The 16759-nt window shown below is 47.9% G+C and overlaps 1 protein-coding gene across 1 annotated transcript in view; it reads left to right on the top strand.

Moving 5' to 3' along the window:
- Positions 1–12017, top strand: part of BIN2 (bridging integrator 2) — a 39167-nt gene extending 27150 nt beyond the window's left edge. The window contains exons 6-11 of the mRNA XM_044677540.1: positions 41–126; positions 1132–1207; positions 2379–2461; positions 4908–5610; positions 8095–8457; positions 11649–12017. Of these exons, the coding sequence (XP_044533475.1) occupies positions 41–126; positions 1132–1207; positions 2379–2461; positions 4908–5610; positions 8095–8457; positions 11649–11702 (1365 nt within the window). The 3' untranslated portion in view covers positions 11703–12017. The remainder of the gene's footprint in view (positions 1–40; positions 127–1131; positions 1208–2378; positions 2462–4907; positions 5611–8094; positions 8458–11648) is intronic.
- The last annotated feature ends 4742 nt before the right edge of the window (positions 12018–16759 follow it).

Here is a 16759-nt window from a genome sequence, read left to right on the forward strand (position 1 = left end):
CAGGTCCAGCTCTCTGACCCACCCCCACCCTCACTCCCAGGCAGAGGAGGAGTTTTTCAAAGCACAGACAGTGTTCGAGGACCTGAACCGAGACCTACAGGAAGAACTGCCTCTCCTCTACAGCAGGTAAGAGGTTCAGGGAATGAGATAAGCAAGGAAATGTTGTGGCAATGGGCTGCCCACTGCCCCAGGATGTATTGGTAGCCTGAAAAGAGCCCACGAGCCTCCCCCAGGCCTGTGTCTCACCCCGGCCACTAACCCGCTTTGTGACTGGGCAAATCTTAACTGCTCTGGACCCCGGTTTCCCCATCTGTAACAAATCCCGCCTCACTTGGTTCTCAGGGTTGGCAGGCTAAAAAGAGATGTGAGACAGAAAAAGGCAATTTGACAGGTTCTAAAGGCTATACAAAATTAGGCTGATGCTAGTAGTGTCTGCTCTTGTACCGCTAAATAAAACCAAGCATGAACCTCCAGGTTCATAGAAAACATAAACTAGGGTGGGGTTGGGGACACTTTACAGTGCTTTACAGAACCCAGTTTGTCTTTTAAATAGAATTTGCATCAAAATCCAATTCAGTTGATCTGGACTTTTTTGAAATAGTGCAATCTTCAAAGGCATATAAAATGGGATTCCTTTATAAAACACCGAAGTACACACCCGGCTTTATGGAGGAAAGTATTCATCATTATTATCATTAAAACAATATAACAACACGCCCTTCCACCAAGGGCCCACTGCTATCGGTCTGGTTTGGGTGCTGGAGCCCTCTGACTTAAAGAGTGGGGAGCAGTTCAAGGAGTCAGAAGGGAAGCTGGGGTGGGGGGAAGGTTAGAGAAGTGCCTGGTGCCTGGAGGGAAGAGCGTTGGACTTGGTGCTAGCTCTGTGACCAGGAGCAGGTCCTCTCTGGGAGTCCATTTCCTCATCTGGAATAGGTGCTGGGGGTTGTAGGGAAAGCTCTTGGTAAACTCTAGAGTATGAATGACTGTCCCTTGCCTCTCCTGGAGGGGCAGATGGTCCAGAGCCAATCAGTGGCTGATCCAGGGCCCATCCATAAAGACTTGCAGATATTAGCCATCAGCCCCCCTTCCTGAGTTCTCACCTGCCCTTTGCTCTGCTCTGCTCCCCGATAGCCGCATTGGCTGCTATGTGACCATCTTCCAGAACATTTCCAACCTCCGCGACATTTTCTATAAGGAGATGAGTAAGGTAAGAAGCCAAATCGCATCCGAGGATTAGTGTGTCTGGCCCTAGTTGCATGAAGGAACACACACATGTGCTAGCACTTACGTATATTCACAGACAGTGGAGCAAGAAGGACTCGAGGCCAGAAGGGGTTCCACTAAAATGGGAGCATCTTGGCTGGGTCAAATTGACACAAGTTTATTATTAAGTATGTGCTAATGTCCTATGTGCCAAGCACCGTGGAGGACACGATGGAGAACAGTCCCTGCCCTCGGAGCTTCTTACATTCCAAGGGACAAACCACACATGAGGAAGATTTACCCTTCTGCTCTAAGTCAGCCCCAAAGCGGATGGTGATGCCTCTGGCCAAAGAGGATCTAAGAGGCTGAAACAAGAAGTTGTGCAATCTCGGGGGTGAGGGGGTAGGGCTTAACTCCTTGGGAGAGTTTCTCGGGGAACTGCCCTGGACTGGGGCTCACCCATATGCTCTCCTGTCTCCTTCCTAGTTATAGAAATTTCTCTGTATCTGGACCTCCATCTTCACCCCCTAGCCCAGGGTCTCCATACATCTGCCCCTCCAGAGCAGAGGCCTTCCTGCTGCTGCTGCTGCTGCTGCAGGCCCACAACCATAACACGAGAGGATTAGGGGACCTCTCCGTCTCCCCCTCCTTGAAATAGGGGCCTTCTCTGCAGTGACTCCCCGTGCTCAGAGGACGGTGAAACCTCTCTTCTTGAGCAAAGGATTTTCGTGATGATTTCAGAGTATGCTAAAAGGGCAGCTTTGGAAGGTCATGTAGTCTAATCCTATGCCAGAAGCAGGACCAACATGTGACCAGGTAGCCAGGCTGGATTGGCCTCTTTACTATCAAAGCGACCCCAGAACCAGATATACCACGTGCGTCCATTCCCTTCACAATGTAGCCAACCCAGATGGGAATGAAGAGGGGCCTGCATGCTGCTCCCACAGAGCACCTCTGGAGGGGAGAGCTCCCTGCTTGAGGGCACTCCTCAGCAAGCTAGTGCTCAGGGGCCTGATGCTTCTACCCTGATGCCCCCCACCCCCACACTGGCTGTTGCAGGGACAGCAAGCCCCCCTCGGGGTCAGAGAGAAGCTCAGGGCCAGGGATAGGGGCAGCTGGCAGGCCCACCCGAGATGTGACGGCTATTCCCTCCTTTTGTCTTTTGTTCACTACAGCTGAACCAGGACCTGTATGAAGTGATGAGCAAACTGGAGAAGCAGTATTCCAGCAAAGTCTTTGTGGTCAAGGGCATATCCAAGTGAGCGTTCTCTGGGTCCCCTTTGCTCTTCTCCCTCCTTTCCCCACTCCCGTCTCCTCCTCCTCCTTCAGCCCAAGGCCATGACTTTTCCCCTGGCATGTGGGCCACTATGGATGCCTGCATGTGTGTGCTGTGGCCCAGGATTGCTAAAAGGTGCTAAAATGTGATCTCCAGCCAGGCGATGCTGTGGACTGTCACGCTTCCCCACATTGTACCATGTCCTTTCCCACCTATGTGCCTTTGCCCACATGGTTCCCCTCTACCTCCTTCTTGGAATGTTCTCTCATTTCTACTCCTTTAAAAACCCGGCCCAGGATTTCCCTGTTTTGTGAAGCCTCTGAGACCCTGCAGGCCCATTATCTCTCCCTCTTCCAAACTCACAACCCCAACACTATTGTTGCTGAAAAATATGAACTGAGCCCCTACCGTATGTAGGGTACTGTCCTAAGGGCTCAGGTCAAAAGGTCTGGGACCTCCCCATCCTGTCTGCCCTGGCACAGCTTAAGGCCCTGGTGGGAGGGAAGGAACGTGCATGTGAGATGGACTAGCCATACTGGACAGTGTTTGCTCCCAGCCCGATGGATGGCATGATTGGGGAACCCTTCCTGGGGAAGAGGAGCCTGAGCAGGGCCCTGAGGGGTAAAATGAAGCTTTGGGCCCCTGCCTAGCGACCAGCCGTGCTGTAGTGTGAAAAATGTCTCGTTGTTGATGTGTTTTCATTTTCTCCCCTGACACATCCTCCACATTGTCATGTCCTGGAGAGCGCAGCCTGTGTCTCATTTTCTGGGGAGCTCCATCCGTGGGGCACGTACTGTAATCCTTGTGCCAGGAAAGGCCTAGGCACGAATTGTGCCTTTGCTTGTCTTCTCCGTGGCCATGAGCAAGTCACTCAGCCCGGAGACAGTCTTCCCTCTGGCACCCCCTCCTTCCCAGGACAGACGAGGTGGGTAAAACATTCTCACTTGGCAGCTTTTACTCTAATAAGGAAAATAAGATGGATTCAGAGACACCATCTTGCCCAAGAAGGGTATATGAGAGAATCCTCTGCAGGGGCCGCAAGTGGCCTCTCTGGAAAGGAGAACAGCATCACAGCAGGTGGAGATAGATAGAGGGGGCGAGGCATTTCCTGCTTTGGGGATAGGCATTCTACAGGAAATGGCAAATAGCCTATTTGGCTTAGGGCTTTGTTTCCCTGGGGAGGAGCGGGCAGGAGGAGTAATGGGAAAGAAGCTGGTTCTCCTAACTTAAACATATGGAGCATCACAGCTGGAAGCGACCTTAGAAACCATTTGCTCCAACCCAGATGCTTTTTCCAGTGAAGAAACTGAGGCCCAAGAGAGATGAAGTAACGATTCCTCCTCTCCATTAGTCTGGGATCTCCCAAGGCCAGTTCCTTAACCACAAGCATTTCTTAAGCTTCCACTAGGTACAAGGCCTCCTGCAAGAGACAGAATTGAAAAAGGACCCAGTCCCTAGCCAGAATTCTGCCTCTGCATCTCTGTGGTCCTCCCTCTGTGCCCCAGAATGGCTTGCCTCCTCTGCCACCCTCACTTTATCCCAGCTCTCACTGACCCTAACAAGGACCATTGCACAATAGCCTTTAAACTGTTTCACCCTGCCTCAAGTCCTCAGTTTCTCTTCACTCCTATTCATCCAGCATTCTCTCGCTCCTCATCTCAATAGCATCAATTAGAATAGGATTGCACCCTGGCTCAAAAGCCTTCAGTAGCTCCCCTGTGTTCTGGAGGGAAAGTTGAGACCCTCCCTTCCCTTTTGGCCTCATTTTATGTTTCTCTGATTCCAACTGAGTCAGTCTCCCTCCCATTCCTTACTGATCCTGAGATTATCAGGCGAGAAAATGTAGCAGCTTGGCTCCAGGTGAAGTGAATGAATCATAGCATAAGTTCCTAGAGGAGTAGGAAACTGAAGCCCCCAGAGGTTAAAGGACTTGATCAGAGTTCATAGTTGGTAGGCAGGAGAGCTGAAAATTTGAGCCCAGAATCTCTAACTCTCAATCTAGTGTTTTTTCCTCATTACATTGTAGAATGCTGCTTCTCCTAGAAAGTCTGTTGGCCTCAGTTTCTCTGCTTCTAATATTGAGAGAATCAGGATTTTTTTCAACTCCAAAGTTAGGATTCTAAAGAAATGCCGGTAGGTTGGTGATTAGACTTCAGGTATGTGGCAGATTGTCAGTGAGGTAGAAGGGGTTTGAAACCATATTACTTCAGGCAGGAAGAGGGACAGCGTTCAAGTCTTGACCTCAGAAGCGAAGTGAGATTTTCTTTCATAAGGACTAGCTGGAATGGACCGAGAGGAACCACCACCTCAAGTTTGGCGGGGACAGGCCTGTTAGAAAATAAGGAAAGCCAGTGAGATTTGGCTTACAGGTACTGGGCTTATCTTGAGGATGACTTTTTAAAACAACCTTTTTTTTTTCTTTTTTTAGGCACCGAAGCTCCTTTGTCATCTCATCCCCAGTCCCTAAATTGAGTGGTTCCGTACTCGCTGGAGAAGGCAGCCCTCTGATGTCCTCTAGAAGTCTTTCTCCCGAACAATCCTCTTCTGACAGTCCGTCTCCTGACAGCCACTCTCCCAGAAGTTCCTCTCCTACTGTTAACTCTCCCAGAGTCCCTAGTCCCACTGTGACCTCTTATTTTTCCTTTAAGCAGGAAAGAGAATCATTCTCTGGAGAGGGAGAAACTCTAGCTATGGAACTAGCCCAGAGAGGAGACTCCCCTGAATTCCAAGATAACCCCTTTGAAGAAGAGAGGAGTGGGTACCTAGAAAGCCCCGGGATTGAAGAGCGGGCCCTACTGCCCTGCAATGGCCCAGCTCAGGCTGAGCTCCCAAACGAAGGCTCCTCTGGGACCTCGCCTTCTCTGGAGGAGGCTCCCTTCCCAACCCCAGGAGAGTCCCAGCCCCTGCCCCAGGCCCCTGGTGAAGGCCAGCTAAAGGAGAGGATGCCCAGTCCAAGAGTCTCAGCTCCCCCCAGTAGGCCACCTCCTCCTAAAGCCCTTTCCAGCCCAGGGCCCTTACCCGATCTCATGCCAGCTGAGAAGCCAAGACCGTGTGCGCCCGAAGCCAGCCAAGAGGGCTCCGGTGCCAGAAGCTCGGAGGAGCACAAGGGCCCTCCGGCAGCAGTCCTCAAGGTGAGAGGGCCACGGAGGGGAGTCCTCAGGTATGGTGGGGAGGAGAACAAGAGGAAGGGGCAGAGACCCGATGGCTTTGTGTGCCAGGCGCTCGGCTACCTTGTTTGATCCCCACAGTAACCCTTGTGGGGTTGGTACATTTGAGGATGCTAAGGCAGGTCCCATAGCTAGATTTAAACTTGGGTCTTCCTGGCTCCAGCCCAAGTACTCTGACCTGAATATTGAGTTGCCTCAATAATAATGATAGAATTACAGCATTGATACAACGCTTTAAGGATTATAAAGCACTGTGTATCTATTATCTCATTTGAGTCTCACAACGACTCTGGAAGGTACATTATTATCATCCCCATTTTACAGATGAAAAAACTGAGGCCCTTTTAGTTGTGACTTGTCAGAGATCAACCAGGTGGAAAGTGTCAATTTTCTGACTCCAAATTTAGTATTCTTCCTATCAAACCATGCCAATGGTCTATTGGAGAGAGCAATCAAGTACCCGGCTCTTCCCTCTAACTAGTTGGGTAACCTTGAGTCAGTCACTTCAACATTCTGGCTCTCATTCTCTTGGCCTGTAAAATGTGGCCTAAACTAAATCAGAGGCTCCAAAGTGTTTTCATCCCTGGGCCATGTGATCAGAAATCCAAAGGCATTGAGGCCATATTAATTATATGATTTTAGAATTAATTCCTTCAGCAATTCTGAAATGATGCCCTCATGACACCCATCAGCAGCCAGTTACCCAGCAGTGCCAGAGAGAAGATGGACACATTCTGTCTGCTGTGTGTTGTATCCCTTGGTCTTTAATCTCTGAAGCTGCTTCCAACTCTGACATTCTGTAGTACCTGGAAAAGTTCTTTCATGTGAAACACAATTGGAATTTTTTAAGAGCTGTCATGTGAAAGAAGGGTTAGACTTATTCTTTATAGCAGAACCAGGGCCATGAATGTTACAGGAAAGTTTGTGATTCAATAAAAGAACCTTTTTTTATTGAATTTGACAATTTCCAATTTCCAAAAATATCCAATCTAACAATTGGCATCCTCCCAAAATAGAACTGGTAGTGAGTTTATCATCCCATAGAGTGTTCAAGAAGACTAGAAAACCATTTGGCAGTCAGTTCAATTTAGTGTGCCTTTATTAAGATCCTGTCATGTGTCAGACACTATGCTTGGTGCTGAGAATTCAAAGATAGAACTATAACAGACTCTGCCTTTAAAGAATTTATCATTCTAAAGGGAAGCAACATGTGTACAGGTAGGAAGCACAGCTATCCTCTTACATAATTGGAGATTGGAAGGGATCCCAGTGCCTATACCCCGTGTTAGAAATCCCCACCTCTTCTTGAAGCCTTCTATGGAGGAGGGTCCCACAAGTCCCTCAAGGGATCCCATGCCAGATATGGGAAGCTCTTCCTGACATTCAGTCACGGTCCACCTTTGGTAGCCTCCCTCCACACATGACAGGCCCTTAATAAAGGATCCTCACCGTCCCCTCTGGGGCTCAGGAGAGCAAGTCTACTCTGTTCCATGTACCATCCGTTCAAAGACTTGAAGACTGTGATGCTGCTTCCCTAGAGTCTTCTTCAGGCTGAAAATCCCTATTCCTTCAGCCAAGAGATGCCCTTACCTCAGCCTCCTCTGAATGCCCTCTTAACTTACCAGTGTTCATCCTAAATTGCAATGCCCAGAATTGAACATGGTGCTCAGGATGAGGTCTGAGATGGGCAGAGACAGTGGGACGATTCTCCTTATTCCCAGAAGTAGCAGCTCCTGCTGCTGGAGCTTTGGGGCTGCCCCATCACCCTGCTGACTCTCACAGAGCTTTCGGTCCACCAGAACCCTTAGATCTTTTCCAGACAAATGACTGTCCAAACATCCTTCCCCATCTTACACTTATGAGATCAATTGTTTTGTGTCCAAACTGATTTAATCTAACGAGGTTCTGTGAAAGTCCTTTTGGATCCTGGTGCTGTCATCACACGTGTGAGCATCTCTCTGTCCTCTCCCAGTTTTGTGTCACCTGCAAATCTTATAAGCCTTTATCCATGTCATGGGCTCTTAAATAGCAGGCCAAGCACAGATCCCTGGGGGACACACCACTGAAAACCTCCTGCCAATGGAGTCCCCACAGGAATTTGCACTTAGCTTTGCATATATACAAGCAATAGAAAATAATTGGGGAGGGACGAACAAATAACTTTCTTCTTTCTGGATGAAGGGATTTCTGCCTCAGGTAGATTGGACTCAATTATTATCAATGCCCCTTTTAACTCTTATAACACTGCCTTCGTATCATGTCCTCAGTAGATGTGAGGAGGGTTGGGGTTCAAGGTGGAATCTTCCTGCATAATCCACGTTGGTTTGTCAATAACTAACTGCCTCCATCTGGGCCTCAGTTTCTTCCTCTACAGGATGAAGGGGTTGGGCTAACTGGTCCAGAAGATTCCTTGACACTCTAATGTTCTGTGATTCCTTTGTTCTGCAGATTTTTTCTGAACTTGACATAAAGGGGGATAGGAAGAAGGAAGAGAGCAAAGAATTGGACCAGAGCAAGAAGCAAGATTCAGATGGCACAAAAAGGGAGATGAAGAAAGGGAGCAAAGAATTGGACCAGATCAAGAAGCAAGATTTAGATGGCACAAAAGTGGAAAGGAAGGAAGAAAGCAAGGAATTGGAGCAGAACAAGAAACGGTATTCAGATGGTGCAAAAGGGGAGATGAAGAAGGAAGAGAGCAAGGAATCAGACCAGAGCAAGAAACAGGATTCAGATGGCATAAAAGCAGAGATGAGGGAAAAGAGGATGGACTTAGACCAGAGCAGGAAGCAGGATTCAGACACTCCCCTTCAGGTACTGAAATACAATTTATTACTTCTTATTAGTCACTCAGACCTCTTCCCCTACTATTTAACCTGAAGAGTAGCTCAACAGTCAATCAACATGCATTTATTAAACATTTGCTCTATGCCAGGCCCTGTGTCATGAGCTGGGGAATACAAACAAGGCAAATCCACAGGATCTCATTCTAATGGAGGATACAAAGGGGAGCTCCTCTCCTTGCCAATGCAAACTCTTCTACTTATACCCATTGCCCTCTCTGTCACCCAACACTAATCTTTAATCCCTCTGTTTCTGGCTCCTGCCTTGTAGCTTACGAACATTCCCAAGCCTCTCCCATCCTTAAAAAAATCTTCAGAGGATCCAGCTAAATCCCTCTCCCTTTCCCTGTTCAATTGCTTGGAAACCCATCCATACTCGGAGGCCTGCTTCCTCCCCTTCCACTCGCCTCATCATCTCACTGAAACTGCCCCATCCCCCAAGTTCCTAGCGATCTCCGAATGGCCAGTGCCAGGGTCCTCAGTCTCCTTCCTGACTTCTACAGCCTTGGACGTGGTCTATCTGTCTCTTCTCCTGGTTCCTAACACTCAGAGAAGGGTCTTACTTAGGATCATCTAGGCAGTCGATGTTAGAGCCAGGTCTCGAGAGTCTCTCCTTTTTGACTTTCAAGTCCAGAATGGTGGGCAGTAGATGAAAACTCTTTAGAACTATCTGGGTTTTGGGTAAAGTGAGCTGAAAAAGCCTAAAGATCAGGTATCCTGAGTTCTGTCCTCTAGCCTCTTCTCATTGGCCTTGTGATCTTGGGCAAGTCACTCCCTGGACCTCAGTTTCCTCATTTGCAAACTGAAGGGATAGGATTAGGTGAAATCTCCAGGGTCCTTTCCAACTCAAATAATAGGGACATAAGAATGCTCTGCCTTTAAATGATCCCTCCTGCTACAATACTGAAAACACAAAGATGGGAGCAGAGAGCACACATAAGGGTCTCTGAATCTCATTTTTTTCCTTTTCTTTTTTTAACCTTACCTTCTGCCTTAGAATAAATACTATGTATTGGCTCCAAGGCAGAAGAGTGGTAAGGGCTAGGCAATGGGGGTCAAGTGACTTGCCCAGGGTCACACAGCTGGGAAGTGTCTGAAGCCAGATTTGAATCCAGGACCTCCCTCCCTAGGCCTGACTCTCACTCCACTGAGCTGACCAGCTGCCTCTACTGGATCTCATTTCTATTTTAGTTTCTTGAGCTCAACATTTCCCTCAGAAAAATGACCTCCCATCTCACAGAGACAATATACCAACTCTGCTGAGGTTTTAGTGGGAGAGACGAGCCTGAAAGGGGCACTTCAAGTTTACACATTCACAGACCCCCGTAGAGGTCTGTATAGAACGAGAGAGACAGAAAGAGCACGTGTGTTAAGGGCTTAGTAAGGGCCAGGCACCAGGCCAAGTGCTTAGAGACAAAGGGGAGCTGGAGAGGAGAGTCCGCGCTGTGCCTCGGATAAATATGAGAATGAAACACTAAGACATGGGAGCCCGCAGTGGTTCTGGGGGGCCGGGCCAAGGGCCGTGGCTCGCTGGTCAAAGCCAGCCATTTGGAATATCGTATGCTCCCGCCGCCATTTCTGGCTTCCCTCCTTTCTCCGGGCCTCTCTGCCTTTGAGGTTTGTGCTCTTCAGGTCTATTGTTCAATCAGAATCCTGGTAGCCATTTCTGTAGATGCTCCTCCCCTTTCCTCAGTGAATTCAGTCACTGGCACTTCCCCTCCACTGCGGCCCTCAAGCCAAGGGCTGCCCATACTGCTTCTCCCTCAGATGCTCAGTTCTCTTCCACCCCACCTCAGCCCCACCCAGAGATGGTCGTGCCTTTGCCTCGCCGTCGCTCACAAACGGACCCCTTCAAGAATTCTGAGTCCCCCCCTCTGACTGTTCTCTGTTGGCTTTCCACCCCTCCTTCTGCCCTTCCGCCTCCTCTTAGACAGCCTATTTGCCATCCTCATCACGCCCTCCAGCCCTGGGGCTCTCCTGTTCCACCCAGGCTCCTCGCCGCCTCGTCCTCAGTCGCCCCTTCCTCCTCCTTCCCTCGCTCCGGGGCTGCCATCTCTGCTCTCCTCCCGTCTCTTCCTCTTGTCACGGGCCTGTTTCCCATCCTTCCGGCCCTGCTCACTGTCCTTTGTGAGCTCCTGGGGACGGCTGTCTGCTGGCGGGGGCGGGGGGGGGGGGGGCTGCTTTCTCTCTCGCTTTCCTCTCGGCCCTTCAGCCCGTCCTCTCTGAGGCCTTCTCCCGCCCTGGGCCGGATCTTCTTCCAAATCTGGCCTCGGCCTCCTGGCTCGGCCCTCGTCTCCAGCTTCCTTTCCAAACTTGAAAGGGATGTCCAGGACACACGGGAGGCTGACCGTGTGCAGAACAGGCTTCAGTCTGTCTCCCCCTGGTCAGCAGAGGTGCGCCCGCCCCAGGGTTTCTGTGTCTTCACTGCTCGGCACCGTGCCTGGCACCTAGCAGACACTTGGAAATGTGGATGGATGGATTGGCGGGGAGGAGGCAGGACAGGAAGGCCGAGGCCAAGAGGGCCAGGAAGGTGCGCCACACGCACTCATCCGGTACTTTTGGACGGGTTGGGGTGTTTTAGTCATTTTTTCAGACCTCTCCAGAGAGACTCCTTTTGGGGGTTTTCTTGGCAGAGATACTGGACTGGTTTGCCATTCCCTTCTCTAGCTGACTTAATAGGTGAGGAAACTGAGGCCCAGGTCACACAGCTAGGAAGTGTCTGAGGTAGGACCTGAACTCAGGCCCTTCTGACTCCAGGCCCAGCGCTCTGTCCACTGTGCCATCTAGCTGGATTGGCCTCCTTTCTCCCTGAAGCGCCCTTCCCACTCGGGACCAGACCGGCTGCACTCCCAAAAATTCCCGAGACACAGACGAGGGCCGGGGACGAGGCAGGGGGAGGAATGGGCTCTCGAGGCACAGGGGAGCCTCCCTCAGCCCAGCAGCCGCCAACCCTGCGGAGATGCCAGGAGGAGTCCCCCAGGCTGGCCCAGGCCTGTCTGTCCAGCCCCTGCCGCCTCCTTGTCCCACTCACTGACTGCGGGGGCAGCCGAGGCTCGGGTCAGTCCAGCCCCTCTCGGCATCTGTAGAGGCACAAATAGCGAGCAGGAGCCTCCTGAAGCTCACTTTGGATGGAACCTCCTAACAGCCGCTTTTATCTTTCAGGTGAAGGAACGTCAGAAGGAGGAAGAACATTTAGCAAGAACTTCCCAACTGTGATCCCCAGCCTGGGGAAGGAGCCCTCCTGGAAGCAAGATGTTCCATGGCCAGCCCAGCAGGACCTCCCTCTGGGGGCCCCCCAAAACCTGGGGGGATGAGAGGCCCCCCAGCCTTGACTGCAAACACGCTGGAAGCCGGCGCTGGGTGTTGTTAGTACAATAAAGGCCAGTTTTCTTGTTCTTTTGAGTAAGGTGGTGCTTTAGGGTTTGGATCAGAAAGCACCCCCTCCTGCACACACACACTGTGCTGCCCTAACAGGCCCCAAGGGGCAATGTTCAGTGTTAAAGGCAAATAAACTAAACGGTTCTAAATTTATCTGCATTCAACAAACGTTGATTGATTGGTTATCATTTTTATTGCATCGGGATCTGAAAGGGATGAATTTATGATTTCTGCTTTTCTGCTTTGGCTTGTGCAGTTTTCAGGCCCCAACGGGAGCCCGAGGAGGAGGAGGAGGAGGAATGGATGCACAACACACAAGTTTAATTGACATCATTTACACTTTCTCCAATCACCAGAGTGATCCATCAAGCCCTGACTGGAAGCATTTGCTGGTGTTTGAGGTGTAAAAAGTTCACCCTGAAAATGTAGCAATTGGCTCTCGTAAGATGGTAGGATCTGGCTCCATCACCCCTCCCGCTTAAACCCCCTTGTTGGTCCCCCTCCCCACCTTTCTTTCTAAGTCATGTAGACCCTGTTCCTTTAGGACATAGAAATCCTAGACTCGTTCTCTTAGGGGAGGCACTTTGGTCCTGCACCAGCCATTCAACCTAATACCCGCCTCTATTTCTAAAGATACTCATCAGAGCCTGTTCAGTTCTTTGCAAAGAGCACTCTTGCCAGCCCAGATTAATATCAATTTTCCCACAGTAACGTGGGCTCATTTTAATGGTGAAACCATTTTTATTTTTTATTTAATGGTGAAATAATTTTTATGGTGAAACAAATTTTAATGGTAAACAACCCCCCCAAAACAAGATCTACTCCATCCTAGGTCCTGGAGCCAACTTAAACAGGCTGAACTGGTGGTTAAATTGTCCGTGTGAGCCTTCTATCTTGGAAATCAGCAAACACTACAAATCAGAACTTTTCATACTTAAGAAATGTCACATACATTTTGGGGGGGGGGGCTGGTTGTTAAATATTTGTCAGCAGCCTCCTATGAGAGAACGGAACCGACCCCTTTTCATTTTCTTTTAAAGCTTGTTCTAAGGCAGAAGAGGACTGAGGGCTGAGCAAGGATGAAGTGACTTGCCCTTGGCCACACAATGACCTAGAGTCCTCCAGACTCTACACCTGGCCCTCTATCCTCGGCGCTCCTGTATCTTTTTTTATTGATCCTAGTAACAATTCATTTCTTTTGTCCTGTAACTGCTTGCCATGGGTCTTTGCCTCCAGACTTGGTTCAGTGATTCCGTTGGTCTATAATGGGTTAAATTAAAAAATCCAGCTCTCCTGCCAATCGCTGATCTGTTCCTGCTTCAAGAAATTTAGCTGACCTTGGAGGATGCGTATGAATCCTTCAAGGATGTCAGGCCTGTTATCTCGTACCTGGACTCCAATCGTGAGCTTCTTTGGCTCAGAGGGGAAAGGATGGGGTTGTCACTAGCCCCCCTTTCCAGACTTCCAACCATGTTTGCTCTACACCCCAGCTCTGTAACCAGTCTTGTTGCCCTCAACCCTCTGCTGTTACCCACACTGTTCTGTTCCTTGTTTTATATTTGCCAAACCTACAAAGGGGAAGGAGGCGAGCCACTGACCAACCAGTTCTGGAAAGGCAGCCTGCCTGCCCCTGCTATTAAATGTTATCTCCCTCGGAGAATTGCCTTTTGTTAGATTTCTCTCACCTGGATGCACTCTAGTTATCAGATAAGTGCCCGGAGAATGGCCTTCGGTTGTTCTCTGAAGGGAGGAATCAAAAGTTTCATAGAGATGCTGGTTTTTTTCTCTAAGACCCTAAACTTGGAAGAAGAAAAAAAGGCCCTAAACTTGAAAAGCATATAGAGAGAGATACCAAGGGGTATGTGTGGGAAGGAAATAATCCCCGTACTTCAAAGTCCAAGAGCGTTTTCAATCCTACTTGCATTATGTTTTTCTTCAGCCAAGCAAAGGAGGAGACGGTTATTTAATAACTGCTTTTAAGTTTCCCTTTCTACACATCCCTTCTTACCTATCACTAGTCTACTTCCCTGAAGGGAGTCCAGACTCTATCTCTGTTCCCCACCGGATTATCTACAGAGACTCAATTATTCCCTCTAGTTCTTGGTTACAATTACAAGCCAGATAATATCTAGGATTCAGGTTTGGGGCTTATCCAGTGGTGGAAGCAGTTCAAATCAAGCGGTAATAGCTTTGTGGGGATGGAGGACAGTTATTGTATCTGTCCATTCTCATGATCCTGTGAACTTCAAACGGTCACAAGATTTTGAATATCCAGTGGTCATTCTGGAGAAGTCCTTGGAATAGCTGTGATTGACTATAGTATCTGCCTTGAAATCTAATAAAAAACTTAAACCTATCAGGAAAGGCAACTTAAAGACTTTACAAGGAATCTAGAAGACAGCTACAAACTACCCAAGGGGAACTTCATGAAGATTCTACAAAGGGAAAAAAAAAGAGAAAAACATTTGTAGAGGGATTTTCTGCACTGGGAGTTTCCTCCACTAATGATATCATAAGTCCTATAAAAAATATGCATCATATACTTTCTCTGATTTAGAAAATATGTAAATGCTAGAGGTGGGAGAAGGAAATGGCAACCACTCTAGTATCTTTGCCAAGAAAACCCCAAAGGGGTCACAGAGTGAGAAGCTGCTGAAAATGACTGAACAATAAGAACTAGAAGGCAGTGTGATACAGGGACAAAATGAAGGGCAAATTTGGAGTCAAAGAACCTGAGGTCAAATCCTAGATCTGGTATTTAATCTCTTTGTGACCTTCAGTTTCTTTATTTCTCTAGGGTTCATTTTTTTTAGCTATAAAATGAAGGAGATGGGCTAGATGGCATCTGAGGTCCCTTCTAACCCAAACTAAATCTATGATGCTATTAAAGCAGGGTGTGGGTGTAGATACAGAGGTATCTTACAATGATAGTCTAGAAACAATTACCAAAAGTGCCATCAGAGTTAACAACACCCTTCCCACAGTTTTTGTTAACTTTCTCTTTGGGTTTAAAGGCAACCTGTCCAATAGGCTCTAGAATACACTCAGAAATCACCAACAGAATATTATAAAACTTCCTATCTTTCTAATTAGTTGGAATTCTCAATTTTTTACCCATGGGCTGGTTTTCTTCTCTTAAAATTAAAACTCCAAATGCATAAGATTTAATATTAATGATCATGTGATTTATTAGCAGTATCAAATAGAAAAAAAAATGCAAAAGAAGTGAAAACATTATCCAGAAAGCTGTAATAATATGGCAACTGGGTTCTCTTTTCATCCTCTATTCCGTCTTCCAGTCAATTTGAGAAGAATACAAATAAAAAACGATTGAGATTCAAATTCTGGATGGAAATTTTCAAATGTCAATGCACTATCTTCCCAAACGTCTGACCCCGCAGAACCTGACTCAAACAGTGAGAGAAAGATACTAGAAACTGAGGAAGTAAAGGGTATTTTAATGTATTCTTTGCAGCAGAAAGAATATGCATGTAGGAACCCTTCTTCTAAGAAGAGGAGCCCCTTAGATACAGAAATTAGCCAGAGAAAAAGAAAAAAAAAACCAAGATTATTGCTTGAGGAACAAGTGGAACAGCAGATTCTTGTTAATAACTCCTTGGGTGACTTTTGGGGTCTTGAGAAGATGGGCTGATAACAGTTATCCTTACTGCAAATCTCTGGGCCCTTCCTGGTGAGATAATGATCATCCTAGTAGGAAGGATTCCTAGAATTGTTCTCTGATTCTCAAGTTTAGCTTATAGTCACAAAGGATTATTGTTATGTCTCAGAAACCTCTGTAAATGGAGCCTTGAGCAAATCCAACCAATTATTATAGGCAGTATTCCTTTCACTTTCTCACAAAACAATATGCTCTTGGGAAACAGCTAGGTGTCCCCCACCCCCAAGAAGATGGAAGGTGAGAGAGAGAAGTAAAGAAGGAAGGAAGGAAAGAAAGAAAGGGAGGGAGGGAGAGAGAAGTAAAGAAGAAAGGAAGGAAAGACAAAAGAAAGGGAGGGAGGGAGAGAAGGAAAGAAGGAAGGAGAAAGAAAGAGAGGAAGGAAGGAGGAAAGGAAGGAAGAGAGAAAGTCCAGTACCAGAGCTGCTCCAGAAATGACAAGATGTCAATTGACCCCAAAGCTGGAAGTGAGGCGACTACAGCCAAGCTGCAAAGCAACATGGGTAGAATTGCCCCCAGTACACCTGCATTCCTGAGGGGCCAAAGAAGAAGCCTCCAGAGGAAACTATGAGACAGACGTCAGTGGTAAGAGGATATCAGTGCAATGCTGCTCAAATTGCTTCTTCTAACCCGTGCCTTGGCTAGTTGGGTTCCCTTCAAGTGCACCTTTCCTCTTATAAATGCTCTGTGTGTCCATTCTTCCCACTGCTGCTCAGTGTAAGAGAGTGTAAGCCAAATTTCTGGGGGACATTTTTTACTCCTACTGTTTTTCACAGTCAATAAAAATTTATTAAGTGCCTACTATGTGCCAGCCTACTATGTGTTCTAAGCGACAGAGATATAAAGAAAGACAAAAGTCTGCCTTCAAGGAGTTCACAGTCTAATGGGAGAGAAAACAGAAACTACTAAGGACAAACAAGATATAGATATATAAATATATAGATATATAGATGATAAACTGGAGGTAATCAACAGAGGGAAGGCATTAGCGTTAAGGGGGATCAGCTAGGCTTTTTGTCAAAGGTGAGATGTTTGCCAGGTCTTAAAGGAAGCCAGGAAGTCAGGAGGTAGAAGTGAAGACAAAACATGGCAGGCATGAGGGGCAGTCAGTGAAAATGCCTGCAATGGGAAAATGGAGTGTTTTGTTCCAGGAATAATAAGGTGGTCCATGTTACTGTTTCAAAGAGTACATGTGTGGGAGGGAGGGAGGAAGGTATAA

This window comes from Gracilinanus agilis, chromosome 5 (assembly GCF_016433145.1).
Source record: "Gracilinanus agilis isolate LMUSP501 chromosome 5, AgileGrace, whole genome shotgun sequence".
Lineage (NCBI taxonomy): Eukaryota > Metazoa > Chordata > Mammalia > Didelphimorphia > Didelphidae > Gracilinanus > Gracilinanus agilis.